This window comes from Ahaetulla prasina, chromosome 17 (assembly GCF_028640845.1).
Source record: "Ahaetulla prasina isolate Xishuangbanna chromosome 17, ASM2864084v1, whole genome shotgun sequence".
NCBI classification, from domain to species: Eukaryota; Metazoa; Chordata; class Lepidosauria; order Squamata; family Colubridae; genus Ahaetulla; species Ahaetulla prasina.
The window spans coordinates 8,711,291-8,735,560 of NC_080555.1; the positions used below are offsets into that span (position 1 = coordinate 8,711,291).

At 44.6% G+C, this 24,270-nt stretch overlaps 1 protein-coding gene across 6 annotated transcripts in view; it reads left to right on the plus strand.

Annotated features, from left to right (window-relative positions):
- The window catches only part of RASGRP2 (RAS guanyl releasing protein 2), an 82,356-nt gene that overhangs the window by 42,856 nt on the left and 15,230 nt on the right, over positions 1-24,270 (plus strand). For 4 of the 6 annotated variants that reach the window (XM_058160188.1, XM_058160189.1, XM_058160185.1 and 1 more), the window contains exons 4-12: positions 2,057-2,119; positions 3,421-3,552; positions 7,581-7,731; positions 9,491-9,664; positions 14,765-14,881; positions 16,684-16,965; positions 18,577-18,654; positions 19,160-19,282; positions 21,181-21,296. In XM_058160188.1, the coding sequence (XP_058016171.1) occupies positions 2,057-2,119; positions 3,421-3,552; positions 7,581-7,731; positions 9,491-9,664; positions 14,765-14,881; positions 16,684-16,965; positions 18,577-18,654; positions 19,160-19,282; positions 21,181-21,296 (1,236 nt within the window). Of the gene's footprint in view, positions 1-2,056; positions 2,120-3,420; positions 3,557-7,580; positions 7,732-9,490; positions 9,665-14,764; positions 14,882-16,683; positions 16,966-18,576; positions 18,655-19,159; positions 19,283-21,180; positions 21,297-24,270 lie in introns of those variants that run through there. The other 2 variants (XM_058160190.1, XM_058160191.1) reach the window with 2 other exon arrangements.

Below are 24,270 nucleotides of genomic sequence, written 5' to 3' on the forward strand. Positions count from 1 at the left end.
CTCCTGCACCGTGGCGGGGCGGGGGGGGGGGCGTTTTTGCCATCACTAGACTCCGGAGACTTTTTTTGAGCCTCTGGGAGGGCGAAAATGGTCTCCCCAGTCTCCGGTGGCTGGAAACGGGCCCATTTCTGGCCTTCCCGAACTTCCGGTAGGCGCCCGATTTCCTATCTGGTGGAGGTAAGATTTTCCCTCGGTACTTGTAGTCAACTTACGACCACAATTAGGATCAGAAATTCTATGTGCTGGTTGCCGAGAGCCGAATTTTGATCATGTGTCCAGTGATGCTGTGATGGTTGTAAGTGTGAGGACCCATGGTAAGTCGCTTTTTCACCGCTGTTGTAACTTTGAGCAGTCACTAAATAAATGGTTGTAAGTGGAGGGGCAATGAACTAGTCTGCATCCTCTTGCTTTGCAGCTGTCCCTTGTTTTTGCAACTGTGATTTTTTTAAAAAATGATTTTTGCATCCTGGTTTAAATTTAAATAATGATTATGATTTTTTTAAAAAAAGATATCTGTTTTTCACTGACCGTAGCAGAATGAGCTCTCCCATGCTTTAGCAAAGAAAAAAAATATGAAAATTTTAAAACGTTGGCCTGTTAAATCCCAAAGCCGTGAGCTAGCGATATTACAGTAATAGAATTTGCTGTATGAATTAAATGGAAAGAGAGACCAGCGTTCTCAAACTGGCTAGCTTGAACATCTCTGGAATACTAAAGCTCTACTCCTGGATCAGAGACTGTCCAGTTTAATTTATTACTTAAATTTTTTTAATATATATTATGACAAAACTTAAGATGTCTGAGCAATGCATGGTGGTTATGTTCGATTGAATTACCATTAAGCGAATAGAATTGGGTAGTTTGTGACTGTTGTGTTGTGACACCCCGGCCCCTCCTCTTATACATTGTGCAATACTCTTCGATTTGATTGGGCAGTGGTTATTCCTGAAAATAACAGAATAACAGACTTGGAGTTGGTAGTCCTTGACATACGACCACAACTGAGCCCAAAATTTATGTTGCTAAGTGAGACATTTGCTAAGTGAGTTTTGCCCCCATTTTATGACCTTTCTTGCCTTTCAGTTGTTAAGTGAATCATTGCAATTGTTAAGTTAGTAAGACTGAATTTAGGTTCCTTCTTGATTTTGCGTGTCAGAAGGTCACCAAAGGGGATCACGTCACCTGCAACCGTCATAAATATGAGTCACTGCAGTTAAGTTAGTAACACGGTCGTTAATTGAATCTGGCTTCCCCATTGACTTGGCTTGTCGGAAGGTCGCCGAAGGGGATCAACCGTCATAAATATGAGCCAGTTGCCAAGGATCTGAATTTTGATCGCATGATCGTATAGATGCTGCAATGGTCGTAAGGGTGAAAAATGGTCATAAGTCACTTTTCCCAGTCACATTGTTAACTTCCAACGCTTACTAAATAAACTGTTGTTAAGTTGAGGACTATCTTGTCGTGTCCCACTCCTCCGCTGACGGCCGGGTCAGGGAAATCCGAATCAGGCGTGCCTCTGCAGCTCTGCCAAAGTCCTAGCAAAGTTCTCAAGGCAGGCAGGAGACCAGAAAGTGACTTCAGCAAGATATGTTTAGACTTTGCCTGACTCAGAGAATGCCAGAAAGCAGATCCTTTATATAGGCCATGGGGTGTGGCTCCATGACTCAGCACTTATCCAGGCCTGCCCCTCCCTTCCTTCTGTCGCCGCCGCCTATCAATTCTTCTGACGCGAGGGTCACTCCAGTCGGCAGCTGTTGGTAATTGACCTTCCTCAGGCTCACATGCTGTGGAGGAGGGGGAGGGGTCTAGTTGCTCCGTTTGCCTGGGCATGGAGCCAGAGCTGGGGGCTGGAGGTATTTCCTCCTCTTCAGCCTGTCTGGGCATGGAGCCAGGGCTGGGGCCGGGAGGCATACTAGGACATTCCTCAGTGTTCAGAAGCAGATAAGAAGGCCCCGGCTGAGGTGAGATTGGACGAGACACAACATATCTGTACTGTTAAGTGATGCAGAGAAATATATATTACTTTTATTTGTTCCTTAATTCTGTCCTGAACTTATCAAGAGTCTCGTGGATCAGAAAACAGCTCCTTGCCAGTTAAGACGTGCCACCTGGTCAGGTGAGCGGCTGGGAATGGTTAAACGTGGTTGTGATATAATATAATATAATGTAATGTAATGTAATGTAATGTAATGTAATGTAATGTAATGTAATGTAATGTAATGTAATATAACATAATATAACAACAGAGTTGGAAGGGACCTTGGAGGCCTTCTAGTCCAACCCCCTGCCCAGGCAGGAAACCCTACACCATCTCAGACAGATGGTTATCCAACATTTTCTTAAAAAATGACAAGCAGGGTAGATAGGTAGGTGTACAACTTTGATGGGAGTGCTGTTTTTTTTGGCTGCTGATCCGTTCATTTGTCCAAAAGTTGCTCCCAAGGGGGCCAACTGAACGTCTTGAGGGAAGTTGTTCTAATCTAGAACAAGCGTCTCCAAACTTGGCAACCTCAAGGCTTGTCAGCTTCGACTCCCAGCATGGCTCGCTAGGGAATTCTGGGAGTTAAAGTCCACAAGTCTTAAACTTGCTAAGTTTGGGGACTCCTATTCTAGTGTGTTGGCCACCATAATGGAAAAAGATCCCTTTTTGTCCTCAGCTCCCCATTTTCTTATGGAATTGAAGTACCACCAACTGTTGTTCCAGAAAGATTGTCTTGATGGGGTTGAAATAGGAAGCGAGTCAACAATTAAAAAAAGATGTCGAGACTCTAGAAAGAGTGCAGAGAAGAGCAACAAAGATGATTAGGGGACTGGAAGCTAAAATATACAAAAAACGGTTGCAGGAACTGGGTATGTCTAGTTTAATGAAAAGAAGGACTAGAGGAGACATGATAGCAGCGTTCCAATATCTCGGGGGCTGCCCCAAAGAAGAGGGAGTCAAGCTATTCTCCAAAGCACCTGAGGGTAGAACAAGAAGCAATGGGTGGAAACTAATCAAGGAGAGAAGCAACTGAGAACTAAGGAGAAATTTCCTGACTCTGAGAACAATTAGCCAGTGGAACAGTTTGCCTCCAGAAATTGTGGCTGCTCCATTACTGGAGGTTTTCAAGAAGAGACTGGACAACCACTTGGGCCTCCTGCTCAAGCAGGGGGTTGGACTAGAAGACCTCCAAGGTCTTTTCCAATTTTATTATTCTACGTTCTAATCCTGGAAGACACTGGATGCCATGTTGGGCTTTTGTACATCAACAAATGTAGGTTTGGAAACTTTCAGCAAGGTAGAACTTGGCCAGCACCTGCAGATGTTTAAGAGAAGATCCACCCCGACTCATCTGAAGATCCAGGATGTATTTTTTTGGGTGGGGAGAGAAGACCCTCACTTTGGGGGTATTAAGTTTCCCCTGTTCATCCTGACAGGTACTGGGTCTCAGCTTTCCCTGCAGAGTTTGACCTCAACCCAGAACTGGCGGAGCAGATCAAGGAGTTGAAGGAACTTCTTGGACGGGAAGGGAGCCGACGACACAGCAACCTGATTGATATCGAGAGCGTGTAGGTAAACGGCAGGACTGGGCTTGTGTGTCCATAACTCTGCTTCCGATCCTCCCGCAACACTTCCAGTTTGTTTAGGACAACTTTTGGCTGGGGTGAATTCCTGATCCAGCAAATGTGATTCGTTGTGAGAGGAATAGGACGGATTGTTGGCGTTTGAGTGGCTCTGTATTTATTTATTTGTTAAGTTTATTTGCTGCCTATCATGGCGTGGGGATTCTAGGCGGCTTACAACAATAAAAAGGAAAGTGAACAGAAGAGAAGTGAGATAATAGAAGAATACAATAAAGGTATCCAAACTTGGCCATTTTAAGACTTGTGGACGTGAATTCCCAGAATTCCTCAGTCAGCATGAATTCTGCGAGTTGAAGTCCACAAGTCTTAAAGTGGCCAAGGTTGGAGACCCCTGTGATAAACAATGAAAAAGAACATAGCAATAACAATAGCACCTAGACTTATATACCGCTTCACAGTGTTTTTACAGCCCTCTTTAAGCAGTTAACAGAGTCAGCCTCTTGCCCACAACAATCTGGGTCCTCATTTTACTGACCTCGGAAGGAAGGTTGAATCAACCTTGAGCTGGTCAGGACTGAACTGCTGGCAGTGGGCAGGGTTAGTCTGCAATCCTGCATTCTAACCACTGGGAGGGAGGGAGGGAGGGAGGGAAGGAGGGAGGGAGGGAGGGAGGGAGGGAGGAAGGAAGGAAGGAAGGAAGGAAGGAAGGAAGGAAGGAAGGAAGGAAGGAAGGAATAGCAATAGCACCTAGACTTATATACCGCTTCACAGTGCTTACCAGCCCTCTCTAAGCAGTTTACAAAGTCAGTCTCTTGCCCCCAACAATCTGGGTCCTCATTTTACCGACCTCGGAAGGATCAAAGGCTGAGTCGCAGCTATCCACTTATGCAGGAATCCGGAAATGCCATAAGATTTTAGTTTTAGAAGTAGCTTGTCATGTACCACTGAATCGAAGGCTTTACAGAAGTCTATAGAAATTGCATTGATAGATTTACCCTGGTCGAGTTTTGAAGTCCATACGTTTTTGCAGTGTAATAGTTGCAGATTGCAGGACCATTTTTTTCTAAAGCCAAATTGCTTGTTAGAGAGTAGGTTGTTAGTCTCTAAGTAGAGGGTAGTGGATTGGGTTATGATTGATTCCATGACTTTGCAGATGACACAAATTAATGAGATTGGTCTGTAATTATCAACTAGGCTGGGGTCACCCTTTTTGAAGATAGGGATGACCGTGGCTAGTGACCATAAGTTAGGTAAGGAGCTGGTTCTGAAAGATATTTCGTAGATTATGCTAAGTGGTTCTGCTATGGTGGTTGAGAGCTTCTTTAGGAAGTAGGCACGTAATCCATCAGGGCCAATAGATAGAGATGGTTTTAGGTTGCGTAGTGCCTTTTCAACGGCAACTTCTGTGAAATCGACATGTAGTAGATCATTGTGAGTAGTTGTGGTACAATTGGGAAATGAAGGTCATGAGCCATTGCTGTTTACAAAGACTGAACCGAAGAATGTGTTGAAGAGGTTGGTCTTAACGCAGCGGTTCTCAACCTGTGGGTCGGGACCCCATTGGGGATCGAATGACGATTTGCCAGGGGTCGCCTAAGACCATTGGAAATATGGGAAGTATACTTGCGAGTTGAAGAATCACGCTCCAATGGTTGACTCCACAAGCCAGCTGCAGGCTCTTCAAATCGCTAGCCAAATTCGGCTTCAGGCGCGATGAATTAAAAAAGAGAGAAATCTTTGCTCTGAGGTCTCTCTCTCAAGCCAGCTGCAATCACTCCCCATTGCTAGCCTAATCTGGCTTCAGGCGCGATAAACTTAATAGGGGAGGAGTCTCCGCTTTAATGCCTCCGTCCTCAAGGCAATCGCAAGCAGTTCAGATCGCTAGCTAATACGGCTTCAGGCGCGATAAATTCAAAACTAAAATAATTTTATGGTTGGGGTCGCCACATCGTGGGGAATTGTATTAAAGGGGTCACAGCACTATAAAGGTTGAGAACCACTGCCTTAACAGTTTCATCATTACAGTCTTTCCCGCTGGGTCCTTTTAGTAGTGGGATGGATCTTGAGTCTTTAAGTTTGTTGTTTACGAAATTGTAGAAGGTCCGGGTGGATTTAGTGCGTATTAGGTTTTCCTCTTGTTTGCTGTGATAACTGATGCATTCTGATTTTATCTGTCAGCATATGGTTTTGTAGCGACTTTTGAAGTTAGCTAAGTAGCCAGTTTCGTTTTTGCACCAAAGAGGTTTGGTTTTTTTTGGTCTGAAGCTTCCTTATTGTTATGGATAATTTATTTTTCCTGGTTTGGGGGGTTATTAGTGGTACGTATAGTTTGATGATTCTTTTGACTTCTTGCAAAAAAATGTTATAATGGTCTTCGGCAGTGACGCAGCCAGTGAATAGAGTTTGCCAATCAAGAGATGAAAGGTCATCGATTATGAGATCTTAGTTGGCTTTTCTAAAGTTATACTTTGGGATTCCGTCATTATGATTGTCTATGTGAGGACGTAAGTTGAGATAAAAGTCTATCATGTTATGGTCACTGTTGGAAAAGGGTTCTTTTATTTGTAGTCCATAAATTGAATTCAAACTGTTGCAGAAGATGAGATCAAGGCAGTTGTTGAGTCTAGCGCAGGGGTGAAATCCAGCAGGTTCTGACCGGTTCTGGAGAACCGGTAGCGGAGATTTTGAGCAGTTCGGAGAACCGGTAGTGGAAATTTTGAGTAGTTCAGAGAATCAGCAAATACCAGCTCTGGCTGGCCCCAGAGTGGGGTGGGAATGGAGATTTTGCAATATCCTTACCCCAGGAGTGGGGAGGGAATAAGGATTTTGCAGTATCCTTCCCCTGGAGAGGGGTGGGAATGGAGATTTTGCAGCAGGGCCTCTGGTGGCTCAGCAGACTAAGTCTGTCTGTTATTAACACAGCTGCTTGCAATTACTGCAAGTTCAAGTCCCACCAGGCCCAAGGTTGACTCAGCCTTCCATCCTTTATAAGGTAGATAAAATGAGGACCCAGATTGTTGGGGGCAATAAAAGTTGACTTTGTATATAATATACAAATGGATGAAGACTATTGCTTAACACAATGTAAGCCACCCTGAGTCTTCGGAGAAGGGCGGGATATAAATGCAAATTAAAAAAAAAAGTATCCTTCCCCTGCCACGCCCACCAAGCCACGCCCACAAAACTGGTAATTTAAAAAAATGGATTTCACCACTGGTCTAATAGAATAGAATAGAATAGAATTTTATTGGCCAAGTGTGATTGGACACACAAGGAATTTGTCTTGGTGCATATGCTCTCAGTGTACATAAAAGAAAAGATACCTTCATCAAGGTACAACATTTACAACACAATTGATGATCAATATATCAATATAAATCATAAGGATTGCCAGCAACAAGTTATAGTCATACAGTCATAAGTGGAAGGAGATTGGTGATGGGAACTATGAAACGATTAATAGTAGTGCAGATTCAGTAAATAGTCTGACAGTGTTGAGGGAATTATTTGTTTAGCAGAGTGATGGCCTTCGGGAAAAAACTGTTCTGGTGTCTAGTTGTTCTGGTGTGCAGTGCTCTATAGCGTCGTTTTGAGGGTAGGAGTTGAAACAGTTTATGTCCAGGATGCGAGGGATCTGCAAATATTTTCACATATAATATATATGTGAAAATTTCAAATATAATATATGTTATTAGTTACTAGTTGATCTACTCCCAGATTAGTTACAGCATTATGCAGGGAAGAAGGGGGAGGTAGATAGTTGTGGGGAAACAAACCCAGTCAGAACATTGTACAAACTCAGGAAGTAGGTTAATTCAGTAACTAAGTTAAGCAGATTGGGCAGAAACCTAGTCAGTTGGCTTGGACTCTGCAGATATTAAGGTAAGGGATGCTTCAGGTAAGCTAATATGGCTGACGTTTTTGGTTATTATTCTGGTTGATTGGTTTCCCCCCCCCCTTTTTGAGTTGTTGAATTCAGGGTGGTTTTCTCTTTTGGGGGTTCCTCTATCCAGCCCGACTTACAAGTGGAAGAGACAAGTGACCCAGCGTCACCCCGTTGCACAGAAGAAGCGCAAGATGTCCCTACTTTTTGACCACCTGGAGTCAGGAGAGCTGGCAGAACATCTCACCCACCTTGAATACCGCTCCTTCAGCAAAATCCTGGTGAGTGCATGGGTGGGTGGGAGAAGAGGACCCCAGCTCCCATCATCCTTAGCCAGAAAGGCTCTGATTGCGATTCCCTAAAGGCCAAGTAGAGCAGTGGCCTCAGAAAATACAGGTAGTCCTTGACTTATGACTACAGTTGAGCTCAACATTTATGTTGCTAAGTGAGACATTTGTTGTTGTTTTTTTTCATAAAAAAGTTTTATTTTTACAATCATGTCAAACAACTCATCCAATGTACAGTTATATACAATTAGTCGGGCTTGCCCAGTCACCACCCCCCTTTTTAACACTCTTCCCTCTTCTACCTTCTTTTACTTTCCTAACCTTCCTCTCCTTCTCTTATCTACATCCTCTCCTCCCTCCACCCTACACCTTCCTTCTCCCTCTTCTACCCCTCTTCCTTCCTCTTCTCCTCTTTCCTACCTCCTACTCTCTCCTCTTTTCTCCCTCCCCACCGTTCTAAAATGGTAACTGGGCAGACCCGACCCTACATTAATTATATTTATACATCTTCAATAATCCCTGTACATTAACCATCACTCCATCTCTAGCCTCAACCCCCCAATTCCCTCCCCTTACCCCCACCCCCACCCGACTTCCCAGAACAAAATGCAGGGTATCAAAACTAACAATCATAATCTAAAATAATTCCTAAATTATAATCTCTAGTCACTCCACACTTAATCACACTCTCAATTCCCCTCTCCTTCAGAAATATATCTAATACATAAGTGAGACATTTGTTAAGTGAGTTTTGCCCCGTGTCACGTTCTTTCTTGCTACCGTTGTTAATTCAGTCACACGGTTGTTAAGTGAATCTGGCTTCCCAAGTGGCTTTGCTTGTCAGAAGGTCGCAAAAGCGGGATCACGTGACCCTGTTGGGACAGCGCAACCGTCATAAATAGGAAACAGTCGCCAAGCATCCGGATTTTCATGATGTGAGCATTGGGGATGCTGCCACGGCTGTAAGTGTGAAAAACCTTACGTTCATAAGCCACTTTTTTAAAAAAGAGATCATAAGTCACTTTTTTTCCATCCCGTTGTAACTTTGGAACGGGTACTAAATGAACTGTTGTAAGTCCAGGACTACTGTACTTGTTCTGATCTAGGCTCCCTTAAAAAGCAGGAAGCAGAATCTTGGTCCCGCACGACTGTGAATTCCTTTCATTCACAGTCAGCAAGGCCCGTCCAAACAGTCTTTCAAAGGAATATTTATCAACACAGACCTTATCTCGCTTGGAAAGCTGCCATGTCAATAGTTTCCAAACTCAGGGCTAGACAAAACTTGGCACAGAGTCTCTTAGAGTCACAAACAGAACTTTCCACTCTTGAAACGACCGAACAAACCAATTGTTTCCTGCAAAAGCCCCCTCCCCATTTGCTCCTCTTTTGTTTCCTCTGGGAGGGGCCAATCACCTCCAAGGTGTGGCTTTACTCCCAGGTCGACCCTGCTTTCTTAGTTGTGCTTGTCTTCTGGCAGCTCTGTGCATGCGCACACTGGGAACAGGCTCCAGCTGCTTCTCTGCCTCACTGTTGTCTATCTCCCGCTCTGCCTCCGACGCAGAGCCCTCGTCCGAGCTTTCCCCAGCCCCCAGGACTGGCCCAAGTTCCTCCCCAACCTCCTCACTGTCCGACTCTGCTGCCACTTTGAGAATAGCACAAGCCTTGGAGACATCTCCAGAACTTCTCCTTCCTCCAGCGGTGATCCCCCCTCTCTCTTCCTGAGCCCTGAAAGCTCCTCTCCTTATTTTCCCAGTTCCAGGATTACCACAGTTTTGTGATGCACGGATGCACAGTGGACAACCCGGTCCTGGAGAGGTTCATCACTCTCTTCAACAGCGTCTCCCAGTGGATTCAGCTGATGGTGCTTAGCAAGCCCACCGCTCAGCAGCGGGCCCAAGTCATCACCCGCTTCGTCATGGTGGCCCAGGTGAGATTTCCAGCCCTTGCACCATCATTTCCGCCGCCATCTTTTTTTTCCTTGGGTTGCCTTTGCAGGGAGTCACTGGACTTAAAGAACTCCAGCTGAGGCCAAAGTTTCTGTTGCTTCACGAGCTAGTTGTTAAGTGAGTCACAGCCGCTTTTACGACCTGTCTTGTCACGGTGGTTAAGTGAATCACCGCAGTTTTTAAGCGCATGGCACCGTCAGTAAGCGAATCTGGCTTCCCCCAATGACTTTTTGCTTGTTGGAAAACCGGTTGGGAAGGTTGCAAATGATGATCACGGGATCCTAAGCCACTGCGATGTTAACACTTCCCAGGTTGCCAAGCCACCCAAATTTTGATCGTGTGATCATGGGGATGCTGCAAACTATCCTAAGGGCTAATCGCTTTTTTCAATGGGGCGTTCTGGGAGTTGAAGTCCACACACCTATCGTAAAATTGCTGAGAAACGCTATTCTCTGCTGTTAGGTTGTATTCCAGCACCCCCAGAGTTATAATCAATCAATCAATCAATCCAAATAGAGCTGGAAAGGACCTTGGAGGCCTTCTAGTCCAGCCCACTACTCAAGCAGGAGACCCTATACCTATGGTGGCAAACCTCTGGCACGTAGCACCCTCTCTGTGGGCACGCAAGCCGTTGCTCCGCTGCGCATGTGTGCGCACCTCCCGCCAGCCAGCTGGTCTTCAGGTCTCTGCCACACATGGACCGGGGGGGTGCACAAACATGCGAGGGGACACGTGCAGGGGGGCATGCATGCACGGGGGGATGGGATGCATGCATGGGAGCCGCATGCGCATTGTATTTTGGGGGTTCGGGCGTGCACGCATTTGCGCACACATGCAGTTTGGGCATTTGGTCAGGAAAAGGTTAGATATCACTACCCTATAGCATTTCAGACAGGTGGCTGTCAAGTCTCTTCTTTAAAACCTCCAGTGATGAAGCACCCACAACTTCTGGTGGCAAGCTGTTCCACTGGTCTCTTGGATTGCAAAGCCCAGAACTCCACTTTTGGACTGGGTTGGCTGGGAATGATGGAGGCTTAGTAGGATTCAATTACCGAAATTAACAAACAACATCTTTTCGAACCACGTTTCCTGTCTCATCTCACCTTTTTTAACAGAAGGTCCTGAGCTGAGCCAGAAACCAGTTGGGTCCACCCAAGACCCTTGATCAGGCCGAGATAAGTTTGAGTCTGTAGCGTGATCCTCTTCCATGATCTTAGCATGTAGTATGAAGCAAGGCTCCTGGAGCTGCAACGTTTGTGTCCTTTTGAGTTCTTGATAAAAACAGGATTAGCAGCAGGTTTTTTTGGCAGGGGTAAGAAATTTTCCTGTCATCTGAGATGGCACCGGTTGGAATAAAAATAGTATAAACCTAATAAATACCAAATCACTAAATTAAGTGACCAGGAACAAGTGCCCAGATTTCATATTTTGGGCTGTGCTCCTCTAGCTCTTTCAAAGCAGAAAGGGGTGACGGGGGGAACGGACATTTATTTTTAGCTGGGGACTTTGTGTTATTGTTGTTATTATTTTTATTAGGTTCTCAAGATGTGCAGTGAGGACAGCCCAGTTGCTAACCCCATTTCAAGGCAGCTGAAAGGAATAATTTTAACATTAATAATTTTAAAGGAGATTATTAGTTTTAAAGGAATAATTAGTTAACTGGACCGAAGCTTAACCCACTTCATTTTTTAGGCATACAAACACACACACACACAGACACACAAACTCCAATTTGTTAAGTTAAAAGATCTCCTGCTGCAATCTCTTCATGTTTTGCTACCAACATTTGGCAGGGTAGTTTGCTGCAAAAATAGGCTGGGGACCATACATGGTTTGTGTTGTGTTTGTGTGTGTGTGTTTGATGATTATGGGTTGCTCACGCTGCTTCTGAACCCAGCAGGATCTGTTGCTGCAAGCTTGCAAGCCCTTCTTTCATTTTTCCTGGCAAACACAAATTAAAGTATTTGCTTTCCAAGTTTGTTATAATTTTAGCAGTGACGTCTTTCTCTCTGCCTCTCTCTTTCCTAATCCCCTAATGGCTCTCCGCTCTTTCTGGCCAAGTGTTTTTCAACCTTAACCACTTATAAAACCGGTATGCTGGCTGGGGAATTCTGGGAATTAAAGACCACGTATTTTAGTGTTGCTAAGCTTGAGAAAAACTGCATTAAGTTGTCTGTTATTTTAAGATCAGACTCAGACTGCTAATTCAGTCTGTTATTAACAGCAGCTGCCTGCAATTACTGCAGGTTCTAGTCCCACCAGGCCCAAGGTTGACTCAGCCTTCCATCCTTTATAAGATAGGTAAAATGAGGACCCAGATTGTTGGGGGCAATAAAAGTTGACTTTGTATATAATATACAAATAGAATGAAGACTTGCTAACGTAGTGTAAGCCGCCCTGAGTCTTCGGAGAAGGGCGGAATATAAATGCAAATAATAATTAAAAAAAAAGATCAGGGAAAAGCATGCAAGGGCCCCGCACACAGGTGAATGTGTGTGGCTGGCTGGCTGGATAGATGGATGGAAAGATAGACAGCAAATATATAGCGAGATAGAGAGATGATAGATACATAGATGATAGATAAATGATAGCTGTATAATATGATTTCTGTAATAGAGTTGTTAAAGTTTGGAATGCCCTACAAGATTTTTGTCTCAGCTACAAATTTTCATAGTTTCGGTCACAAATTGACTTCTGTGGACGTCATACGTAAGCGGACAGTAGAGGGGGCATGCGTAAGTGCACTAATGCAGGGGTCACCAACCTTTCGGACCTCAGGGACCACTAAATTCATAATTTTAAATCCCACGGACCACTAATAAGAATTTTTTAAAAAGATAAATAGTATTTAGTGCAATATTAAAAAATTGCAAATAATTTTTCTGCGGACCACCAAAATTTTCTCGTGGACCGCCAGTGGTCCACGGACCGCTGGTTGGTGACCACTGCACTATTGTGCCTATCGTCCCTGTCACTGTATTTTTATTTTCTTATTCTTGTTCTCGTTTTTGTTTGACAATAAATAAATAAGTAAATAAGTAAAGTAAAGTAAACAAATAAATAAATAAATAATAGGATAGCTAGCTAGATAATAGATATATTGTTGTTGGTCGTGACCCCATGGACAACATTCCTCTAGGCCTTCCTATCCTCTACCATCCTCTGGAGTCCACTGAAGCTCCCGCCGACTGCTTCAGTGACTCCATCCAGCCACCTCGTTCTCTGTCGTCCTCTTCTTCTTCTTTTGTCCTCCATCGTTCCCAGCATGAGGCTCTTCTCCAGGGAGTCCTTCCTTCTCATTAGGTGGCCAAAGGATTTGAGTTTCTTCTTCAGGATCTGGCCTTCGAAAGAGCAGTCAGGGTTGATCTCCTCTAGGACTGACCGGTTAGATCGCCTTGCAGTCCAAGGGACTCGCAGGAGTCTTCTCTAGCACCAGAGTTCAAAGACCTCCATTCTTTGGCGCTCAGCCTTCCTTATGGTCCAATAGATACATAGATGATAGAAAAAGGATGGATGGATGGATGGATGGATGGATAGCTCTTTCTGACCCAGAGTTTCTCAATCTTAACCATTTTAAGACTGGTGGACATCAACTCCCCTGGGAGTTGAAGTCCACAGCTCTTAAAGTAGCTATCGTTGAGAAACGCTGCAAATTTGGTTTAGAGCTATTTCGACGGCCCAGAATAACTCAGAACTTGAGTTCAACAGGGCTGCAAGTTGTGTTATTTTCTAAAAAGCTCTGTGGCCCTTAGTAAGATTTACTGGTGTATTTAAAAAAAACAATAACAAAACCCAGCATGTTCGGCTGGTCTCTGTGCACTGAATGGTGTAAAGTTTGCAGCATCCATTTTTGGCAAAATGATTTTCTTTGAACAGCAAGAGAGAAGGGAAGGTAACAAACATTAATTCTATGATTATAGATTTTTTTTTTAAAAAAAGTACAGGTAGTCCTCGATTTATAACCATTAATTTAGAGACCGTTACAGAGTTACAACAGGACTGAAAAAAGTGACCTAGGATCAATTTTTTTCACACTTACGGCTGTTGTAACATCCCCGTGATCCACTTAACAACCGCATTGCTAACTTAACAACTGCAGTGATTCACCTAACAACAGGTCATAAAATGGGTCAAAACTCGCTTAACAACGGTCTCACTCACTCAATATAAAATTTGGGCTCAGTTGTGGTTGTGTGTTTCCTGCGAGAGCTCCGTTCAGGGGCAGCTGTTAGCTGATCGCGGGTGACTGAAGCAAACCCAAAGCAGGAGCCGAGCGGAAGGGAGACCACAGGGAAGGCTGAAGGAGGGAGTGGGGTGTGATGGTGGTACCCACGTTGATTGCATCAGCTCCCCTTGCCTTCCCCTCCTACCTCTGCCCCCTTCGGCTCAGTGGCTAAGACACTTAAGCTTGTCAATCAGAAAGGTTGGCAATTCGGCGGTTCGAATCCCTAGTATGGTTCTTCTCCTGCGTGAGAAGGGTGGTTGGACTAGATGACCTCCAAGGTCCTGTCGTGTCCCACTCCTCCGCTGATGGCCGGGTCAGGGAAATCCGAATCAGGCGTGCCTCTGCAGCTCTGTCAAAGTCCTAGCAAAGTCCTCAGGGCAGGCAGGAGACCAGAAAGTGACTTCAGCAAGATATGTTTAGACTTTGCCTGACTCAGAGAATGCCAGAAAGCAGATCCTTTATATAGGCCATGGGGTGTGGCTCCATGACTCAGCACTTATCCCGGCCTGCCCCTTCCTTCCTTCTTTTGACGCCGCCTATCAATTCTCCTGACGCGAGGGTCACTCCAGTCTGCAGCTGTTGGTAATTGACTTTCCTCAGGCTCACATGCTGTGGAGGAGGGGGAGGGGTCTAGTTGCTCCGTTTGCCTGGGCATGGAGCCAGAGCTGGGGGCTGGAGATAATTCCTCCTCTTCAGCCTGTCTGGGCATGGAGCCAGGGCTGGGGCTGGGAGGCATACTAGGAAATTCCTCCGTGTTCGGAAGCAGATAAGAAGGCCCTGGCTGTGGTGAGATCGGACGAGACACAACAGGTCCCTTCCAACTCTGTTGCTGTTTACCTCCCCTCCCCCTTTGCAGAGGCTTCTCCATCTGCAAAATTTCAACACCCTGATGGCCGTGATCGGCGGGCTGGGCCACAGTTCCATCTCTCGCCTAAAGGAGACCCACAGCTTTGTGAGTCCAGAGACAACAAAGGTAAAGGAACAAAGCAGGGGTGAAATGTAAAATTTGTTACTACCGGTTCTGTGGGCGTGGCTTGGTGGGTGGGTGGGGTAATGTGACTGGGTGGGCGTGGCCAACTTTTTTTTTTTTTTACTTTGGAAAGCATTTTTTCTACAACCTCTTCGGCCGAAGAGGTTGTAGAAAAAATGCTTTTCAAAGGCTCTGACGATCCCAGCTGAGTTGCCTGATCATCAGAGGCTTTTTTTTGTTTGTTTTACTTTTAAAAGCATTTTTTCGGCCGAAGAAAAAATTGCTTTTAAAAGTAAAACAAAAAAAAAGCCTCTGATGATCGCACGGCTCAGCTGGGCATGGAGGGGGGGTTGTCAGGGATTTTTGCTACCGGTTCTCCAAACTACCTGCCGCCATCGCTACCGGATCGGGAGATCCGGTCCGAACCTGGAGCATTTCACCCCTGGAACAAAGATGTGTATATTTATTTATTTATTTTATTAATTTTTTTTTTTATACCGCCCTTCTCCCGAAGGACTCAGGGCGGTGTACAGCCAAAGATAAAACACGAAATATATACAATTAAAACATTTAAAACATAGCAAATTACAAAAAGGCTGATAATTAAAAAAATTAGTTTTAAAATTTTAGAAATATTAATAAAACCCCGAATTAAAATTTAACACTATTATGCCAGTCCCGCTTGAATGAATAAGTGTGTTTTTAGCTCACGACGGAAGGTCCGAAGATCAGGCACTTGACGTAGGCCAGGGGGAAGTTCGTTCCAGAGCGTCGATGCTCCCACAGAGAAGGCCCTACTCCTGGGGGCTGCCAGCCGACACTGTTTGGCAGACGGCACCCTGAGGAGACCCTCTCTATGAGAGCGTACGGGTCGGTGGGAGGCATACGGTAACAGCAGGCGGTCTCGTAAGTACCCGGGTCCTAAGCCATGGAGCGCTTGGGGGGGGCAGAGGGAGAACCAGGTGCTGAGACCAACAAGTAGGACCTAGACCAGAGGACCAAGGGGTTTGGCATAGGATGTCAGAAAGGGTGACTGGGTGAGACAGGGAGAAACCTGGAGCCTTTCCTTGCTCCAGTTTTTGGAAAAATATTCCTCACAACCAAAATAGCGGTACCTATGACTTAAGGCGGGCCTGGAGGCATTCGAGAGGAAATGCGTGGGCTACCTGCCAGACTGTCCGAGGGCTGGACTAGATGACTTCGGGGGTCGCTTTCCAGCTCAGCTCTGATAACAGGAATGAATGCCGGCCAAGAGGAATAATTGGATTATTTGGGTGGGGAGCTGACTCTGGGCGGCTCCCAACTGTTGAAACAAACAGCAATCCGGTTTTTTTTTTTTAAAAGCAGTTTTAAAAAACGATATACAAAGATATATCAAGAACTATCCATCACTGCTTTGAAAGAAATAGCAAGGAAGGGGAGAGAAAACCCCACCCCTTTGTAAAGACGACGGCTACTTGTTTTATCCTCTCTCTTGCGAGAATAATTCATTCGTGAGTTTTAAGGAGGGTATTGCCCATGAGGTCTAGTCACTTGATTCTATTTGTGGGATTTCTGTTTGTTATAATGAATATTATAAGGGTGGGATGAAAATAAATAAATAAAATGAAATTTTAAAAAAAGGACCTGCTGTGGTGTTCTATGCCTCGTTTCTTCGCCAGAGTTTTCCATCCAAGGCTGTGTTTTTCCCCCAGCCGTGCTGAGTTTTCTCCCGCAAACAGAATCAAGTGACTAGTCCTCATGGGCAATGCCCTCCTCAAAGCTTCGTTAGCAGAGACTCAACTTCTCCCCTCGCTCGGTTGCAGGTCTGGGAGTCGCTGTTAGAGTTGCTGTCCTCGGCAGGGAATTACAGCCGCTACCGGCGGTGTTTTGCGGAGTGTGTGGGCTTCAAGTTCCCCATCTTAGGAGTCCATCTCAAGGACCTGGTGGCCGTCCACGTGGCCCTTCCCGACTGGCTGGACCGGATGCACTCCCGCCTGAATGGCAATAAGATGCAGCAGCTGTTTAGCATCCTCAGCGACCTGGCCATGGTTCAAAGCATCCGCCCGCCGTTCGAGGCGAACCCCGACCTTCTCAACCTGCTCATGGTAAGATCCTCCAGCCCAGGGGTCTCCAACCTGATGTCGTGTCCCACTCCTCCGCTGACGGCCGGGTCAGGGAAATCCGAATCAGGCGTGCCTCTGCAGTTCTGCCAAAGTCCTAGCAAAGTCCTCAGGGCAGGCAGGAGACCAGAAAGTGACTTCAGCAAGATATGTTTAGACTTTGCCTGACTCAGAGAATGCCAGAAAGCAGATCCTTTATATAGGCCATGGGGTGTGGCTCCATGACTCAGCACTTATCCAGGCCTGCCCCTCCCTTCCTTCTGTTGCCTCCGCCTATCAAGTCTTCTGACGCGAGGGTCACTCCAGTCGGCAGCTGTTGGCAATTGACCTCCCTCAGGCTCACATGCTGTGGAGGAGGGGGAGGGGTCTAGTTGCTCTGTTTGCCTGGGCATGGAGCCAGAGCTGGGGGCTGGAGGTATTTCCTCCTCTTCAGCCTGTCTGGGCATGGAGCCAGGGCTGGGGCCGGGAGGCATACTAGGAAATTCCTCCGTGTTTGGAAGCAGATAAGAAGGCCCCGGCTGTGGTGAGATCGGACGAGACACAACACCTTGGTCCCTTTAAGACTTGTGGACTTCAAGTCCCAGAGTCCCTCAGCCAGCAAAGCTCCCAGGGTTCCTCAGCCAGCAAAGCAAAGCTGGCTGAGGGACTCTGGGAGTTGAAGTCCACAAGTCTTAAAGGGACCAAGGTTCGAGACCCCTGCTCCAGCCAGTTTCTCCTGGAGCTCCTCGGTAAATATTCTCTTTGTATATGTATAGGTAGTCCTCGACTTACAATGGTTCATATAGTAACCATTCAAAGTTACAACGGCACCGAAACCGTTTCTATGACCGTTGTCTGTGACTTATGACCGTTTCTCGCACTTAACAACCGTTGCAGCATAGTCCCCATAGTCACCTGATCAAAATGCGAATGCTTCGCCGCTGGCTCATATTTATGACGGTTGCAGTGTCCCCTGGGGTGGGGGCGGGGTCACGTGATTCCCCCTTTGTGACTTTCTGGCAAGGAAAGTCAACGCGGGAGTCAGATTCACTTAAGAACCGTGTTGCTAACTTACTAACTTGCAGGGATTTACTTAACGCCTGTGACAAGAGAACCCCGGTTGCGTTTTATTAATTTAACAGCCGCGGGGATTCACTTAGCAACTTGTCAAGAAAGGACGTAAAATGGGGCAAAACCAGGGGTGAAATTCACTCACCTCCCCTAACCAGTTCACCAGTGTGCATGCGCTCTGTGCGTGAGCAAAGCCTTCTGCGCATCCGCAGAGGCGTAAAATGTCGCAAAAAAAGTGACGTCATGATGTCCATACCGGTGGGCGGAGCCTCCCACAGTTCGCCCGAGCCGGATAGAACCGGCTAAATTTCACCACTGGACAAAACTCACTTAACAAATCTCTTGCTTGGCCACGGAAATTAGGGGGTCAATTATGATCGTAACTTGAAAAGACTACTTTTAAATATAATTTGAAAAATACTCACTTTTGGAGAGTAGGAAGGGATCTGTTGATAGCTCCTTATTCTGACTTCGGTGTGTTTCTATGCTTGTTTGTGGCCATAATGAAGTTTTGATTGATTGATCGATCGATTCTCTTTCCTGTAGGTCTCCCTGGATCAATACCAAACAGAAGAGGAGATTTATCAACTTTCTTTGCAACGCGAACCCCGAAACAAGTCTACGGTACGTGCGTGTATTTCAAGTCCCATCATGTGGATACAGGTAGTCCTCGACTTATGACCGTAACTGAGCCCCAAATTTCAAGTGCTAAGGGAGACAGCTGTTAAGTGAGCTTCGAATCATTTTACAACCTTTCTTGCCACAGTTGTTAAGTGAATCACTGCAGTTGTTAAATTAGTAACAGGATTGTTAAGTGAATCTGGCTTCCCTCATTGACTTTGCTTGTCAGAAGATAATAAAAGTGACCGCCGGACGCAGCAACGGTCATAAGTATGAGCGAGTTGCCAAGCGTCTGAATTTTGACCACATAACCATGGAGATACTGCAACGGACATAAACTGGAAAAACTTAAGTCATAACTTAAGTCACTTTTTTTCAGTGCCGTTGTAACTTCGAACGGTCACTAAACGAATGGTCGTAGGTTGCTTTGAGTCGCTCCATGATGTCTCTTTCCAATTCTGGAAAAACTGATTCCGTTCTTCCGTTTTCTTCCTCTTCTCCTCTCCAGCCTTCCAGCCCCACATTCTCTAGCCCACCGCCCCAGCCCGTTATGATCGAGGAGTGGGCCTCCGTGCCCAAACCGAAGCCGGACCAAGCAGTTGTGCGCAAACACATCGAGAAGATGGTGGAGGTAGGAAACCCAACCAGGATACCTGGAATACGGAGTGGGTGTTTCTGTGGGGTGGTATCTGCAGATGTATTTCATGCATAATTCATTCAAGATCTTCCCTGCCCATTAGCACATCGGTAAGATTCTTGGAAAATATGAGTCAGTTCTGCAGAATAATTGTCTGTTGGATAATTCTATGTTAAATCATTCTGCACAGCTGAGCCTTCCCCAGCTGGATACCTTCCATATATGAAGATGCTGAGTCCCAAAATTCCATAGATAGGACCCCTCTGATTTTGAGTATTCAGCCGTAGGGAAGGAAAGGAAATTGAAAAAAGCCACGATCCTTAAATTTGTGTCCAAGAGCCACCACAGTGGGTTCTATGCAGTGGTGGGATTCAGCCAGTTCGCACCACTTCGCGAGAACCGGTTGTTAACTTTCTGAGCAGTTTGGCAAACTGGTTGTTGGAAGAAATTATTAGGGCAGAGAACTGGTTGTTAAATTACTTGAATCCCACCACTGGTTCTATGGTGGTTCATGTCTTAACAGAATAACATTTGGAAGAGACCTTGGAGGTCTTCTAGTCCAGTGGTCACCAACCGGTGGTCTGTGGACCACTGGTGGTCCGCGAGAAAATTTTGGTGGTCCACAGAAAAATTATTTGCATTTTTTTATATTGCATTAAATACTATTTATCTTTTCAAAAAATTCGTATTAGTGGTCCGTGGGATTTAAAATTATGAAAATTATGAATTTAGTGGTTGGTGACTCCTGTTGTAGTCCAACCCACTGCTCAAGCAGGAGACCCCATAACATTTCTGACAAATGGATGTCCAATCTCTATTTAAAAGCCTCCAGCGATGGCGCACCCCCAATTCCTGGGGGCAAGCCGTTCCACTAGTTAATTGGAAATTTCTCCTTAATTCTAGGTTGCTTCTTTCCGTGATAATTTTCAGTCACAATAGAGCTGGAAGGGAGCTTGGAGGTCATCCAGTCCAACCCCCTTCTCAAGCAGGAGACCCTATATCATTTCAGCACCCACAACTTCTGGAGAGAAGTCATTCGATTAATTAATTGTTCTGACTGCCAGAAAGTTTTTTTCTTAATTCAAAGTTGCTTGATTAGTTTCCATCGTTTCTTGTTTTGCCCTCTGATGCTTTGGAATGTTGGAAGAAATATCCATCTGGGTTCAGTTCCAAGTGGGGACAAAGACACTGGAAACATGGAGGCTGCTTGGAAAGATGGTTTAATGGTGGTCAGGATCACATGGCTTGAGTTCCTGAACAGAAAAGGGCTGAGATCCTGTGTGCTCCCTGGCTTTATGCTTTTTCTGAGCTTTGAACTTTCTGGGGCACAGGAAGAGTACCCTGATTGGCTGTCAAACTCCCAGGTGGTCTAGGGGTCTTAGCTAACATTGTAGGTTGTCCCTCAAGCTAGCCTGAGCCTTGCCATGTGGTGAGTTTCTGTTCTAGATGGGTTCTATTATGATGCAGATGATGGTTGACAAAGGGGGGGGGGAAATGAGTGAGCTTAGCTGAGGCTTTAATGGCCCATTGACAAAGGTGGGGGGCGGGAGTCAGGAAGCTGCTTTGTCTTTAAAACATGTTTCTCCATTTCTCATCCAGGGAAATATATTCTGCCTTTTAAGTATTTTCTAAAACATTTCATTCTTCTAGGAGTGGGGTGGGTGCTAAATTCCTACAGGAAAATAAGTTGACCCCCTCCCCCCTCTACTTTGTGGTACTCCTCAAATACTGGAAGACTGCTATCACGTCTCCCCTAGTCCTTCTTTTCTCTAGACTGGCCGAACCCAAATCCTGCAACTGCTCAGCATAGGTGTTAATCCACAAGTCTATAAAGTCTGGAGATCCTGAGCTATAGATTTCCGGCTTCATCCCAAAACATTCTTTTCTTTTAGTCAGTTTTCCGGAACTTTGATGTCGACGGAGACGGGAATATTTCCCAAGAAGAATTCCAGATCATCCGGAATAATTTTCCATATCTCTGCAAATTTGGAGACCTGGATGAAAATCAGTAAGTGCTAAAACTCCCACAGTCTCGCCACATTTAACCCCTTTCCTTGTACATTATATTATTTCTGTGGTGATTTAATTCTAGCAACTCCTAGTGGTTTTAGTGACTTAAAGAGACAAGTCTTTTTTTAAAAAAAAAAAAAAAGTTTTTTATTAGGTAAACATTAAAAACATTGGCTGCAGTGTGACCATCCTGCCCTTTTCATATCCATCCATATTTTTTTAATATAACAACGAATATAATTACTATTTAACATACATTGCTACTTTGTTCTTCTAAACATATCCCTTGTCCTCATTTATGTATTTGACTAAATATTGTCCAATATCAATTCTTCGAAACCTAAATCTTTTAAGTTCCAACTCCTTTTCTCCTTTCCAACCATGGGTACGCTTTGCTCCAAATTTTATAGTATTCTGTCTCATCCTTGTTTTTGAGTTCTAGTGTCGGCCTGTCCATTTCTGCACAGGTCAAGATTTTCTTTATTATTTTTTCTTCCAGCGTGTGTGTGTGGGGTTTTTTTTTTTTTCCTTTTTCCAGTATTGTGCATAAACCAATCTTGCTGCTGTTATAACATGCAGCATTAAGTATGTTAATCCTTTGCTATGTTTCTCTTTTGTGATTCCTAATAGGAATCACTCTGGTTTCAGATCTATGTTTTCGTCTAGTATCTAAAGCAGTGGTTCCCAACCTTTTCTTGTTTGAGGCACAACCTTTTCTTGTTTGAGGCACCCTTGGAAAGCCTTTCAAAAGTTCCCGGCACCCTTATAAGGAAATAGATATTTAAAATCTCCGTAGCTCAAAAGTTCCCGGCACCCTCAAAAGATCTCACGGCACCCCTTAGTGCCGCGGCACACTGGTTGGGAACCACTGATCTAAAGAGAAAAAGTCTTGAAGCTGCCAATTTGGAGAGACCCCCCCCCCGGTTGAGTTTTGCCCCATTTCCCCCTTTCTAGCCACAGTTGTTAAGTGAATTTATTTTTATTTATTTATTTATTTATTTATTTTTCATATTTTTATACCGCCCTATCTCCCTAGCGACTCAGGGCGGTTCACAACCAGATAAAAACATACATACAAATACAATTAAAACATCCATTAAAAAACTTATTATAATTGGCCGAATAATTAAAATGATAATAAAAATAATAAAATCCCCATTAAAACCAATTTGAATTTAAAATCTAGTCCAGTCCTGCGCAAATAAAGAGATGTGTCTTAAGCTCGCGGCGAAAGGTTCGGAGGTCGGGAAGTTGGCGAAGTCCTGGGGGAAGCTCGTTCCAGAGGGTGGGAGCCCCCACAGAGAAGGCCTTTCCCCTGGGTATCGCCAGCCGGCACTGTCTGGCCGACGGCACCCTGAGGAGTCTCCTCTGTGAGAGCGCACGGGTCGGTGAGAGGTATACGGTAGCAGCAGACGGTCCCGTAAGTATCCCGGCCCTATGCCATGGAGCGCTTTGAAGAAAGTCACCAAAACCTTGAAGCGCACCCGGAAGGCCACAGGTAGCCAGTGCAGTCTGCGCAGGAGAGGTGTCACATGGGAGCCACGAGGGGCTCCCTCTATCACCCGCGCAGCCGCATTCTGAACTAACTGGAGCCTCCGGGTGCACCTCAAGGGGAGCCCCATGTAGAGAGCATTGCAGTAATCCAGAATCACTGCAATTGTTCAGTTAATAACGGTTATTAAAGGAATCTGGCTTCCCCATTGACTTTGTTTGTTAGAAGGTTGCAAAAAAGTTATCACATGACCCCGGGACATTGCAACTGTCATAAATATGAGTCAGTTTTTAAGCATCTGAAATTTAATCACGTGACTGTGGAGCGGCTGCATTCATTAATGTGAAAAAGGGTCATAAGTCGCCTTTTTCACTGCCGTTGTAACTTCAAACAGTCAGTAGATACAAAACTGTTGTAAGTCAAGGACTACCTGCATTTACAATGGTTATAGCAGTTCAGGGTCATGTGACCAGCATTTGCAACCTTCCCAGCCAGCTTCCGACAAGCAAAATCGATAGGGAAGGCCAGATTTGCTTAACGGCCACCTGATTCACTTTACAACTGTATTGGTTCACTTTTACCACCATGGCAAAAAAAAAATTGTAAAATTGGGTGCAACTCACTTAACAATGGAAGCTCTGGTCCCAGTTCTGGTCATAAGTCAAGGAGTACCTGTAAGTAGTACATTATATTATTTCGCTGCAGTGGTATTTATACAGCATTCATTAGATATGACTAAGACATTGATTATTTAGATAACATAATCTTTCTTTAAAGAGAAAGAAGAACATTTATATTAATATTAATGATAACTCTGGTCTGAGGCCATAATAAAAATTCTATTCTATTCTATTCTATTCTATTCTATTCTATTCTATTCTATTCTATTCTATTCCTGTTCTTGTTCTTGTTCCTGTTCCTGTTCCTGTTCCTGTTCCTGTTCCTATTCTTATTTTATTCTCTGATTTCTAAAGTGTCATTAAATAATAAGGTTATTTAAATTTTAAATCCAAAGCTAAAGGTGGCATTAATAAGCAACATGCAAATTATATTATTTATGGTACAATACTGTAAAGGTTTCTGTCTTAAGCTAAATACTTAATATCAAGATATCCACTGTATTATCAATTATTGTTTGTCCATGTTAAAGAAAAAAATAGAATAAACAACAACAAAAAGAAAAAAAAGGGATTTTTTTCCAAAAAAAAAAGTTGGTTTCTAACTTCTTCCTTTTTTGTTTCTCAACCAGTTTGCAGTATTTAAGTATAAGTATAAACGTTTAAGCCCCCTTCAAAGCATTTAATTTGGCCATGCTGTATAATGTGTTGCAGATATGGGAAACATTTGCGCTTGAATAAAAATACAATTTTAAATAGTAATTTAACCTATTTTTAACTCTGCCAGCCCATGTTCATCTTATCAGATGCACCAAGTGGACGGCTGAGATTTATCACTGATTGCAATTGATAAAGGGCACATT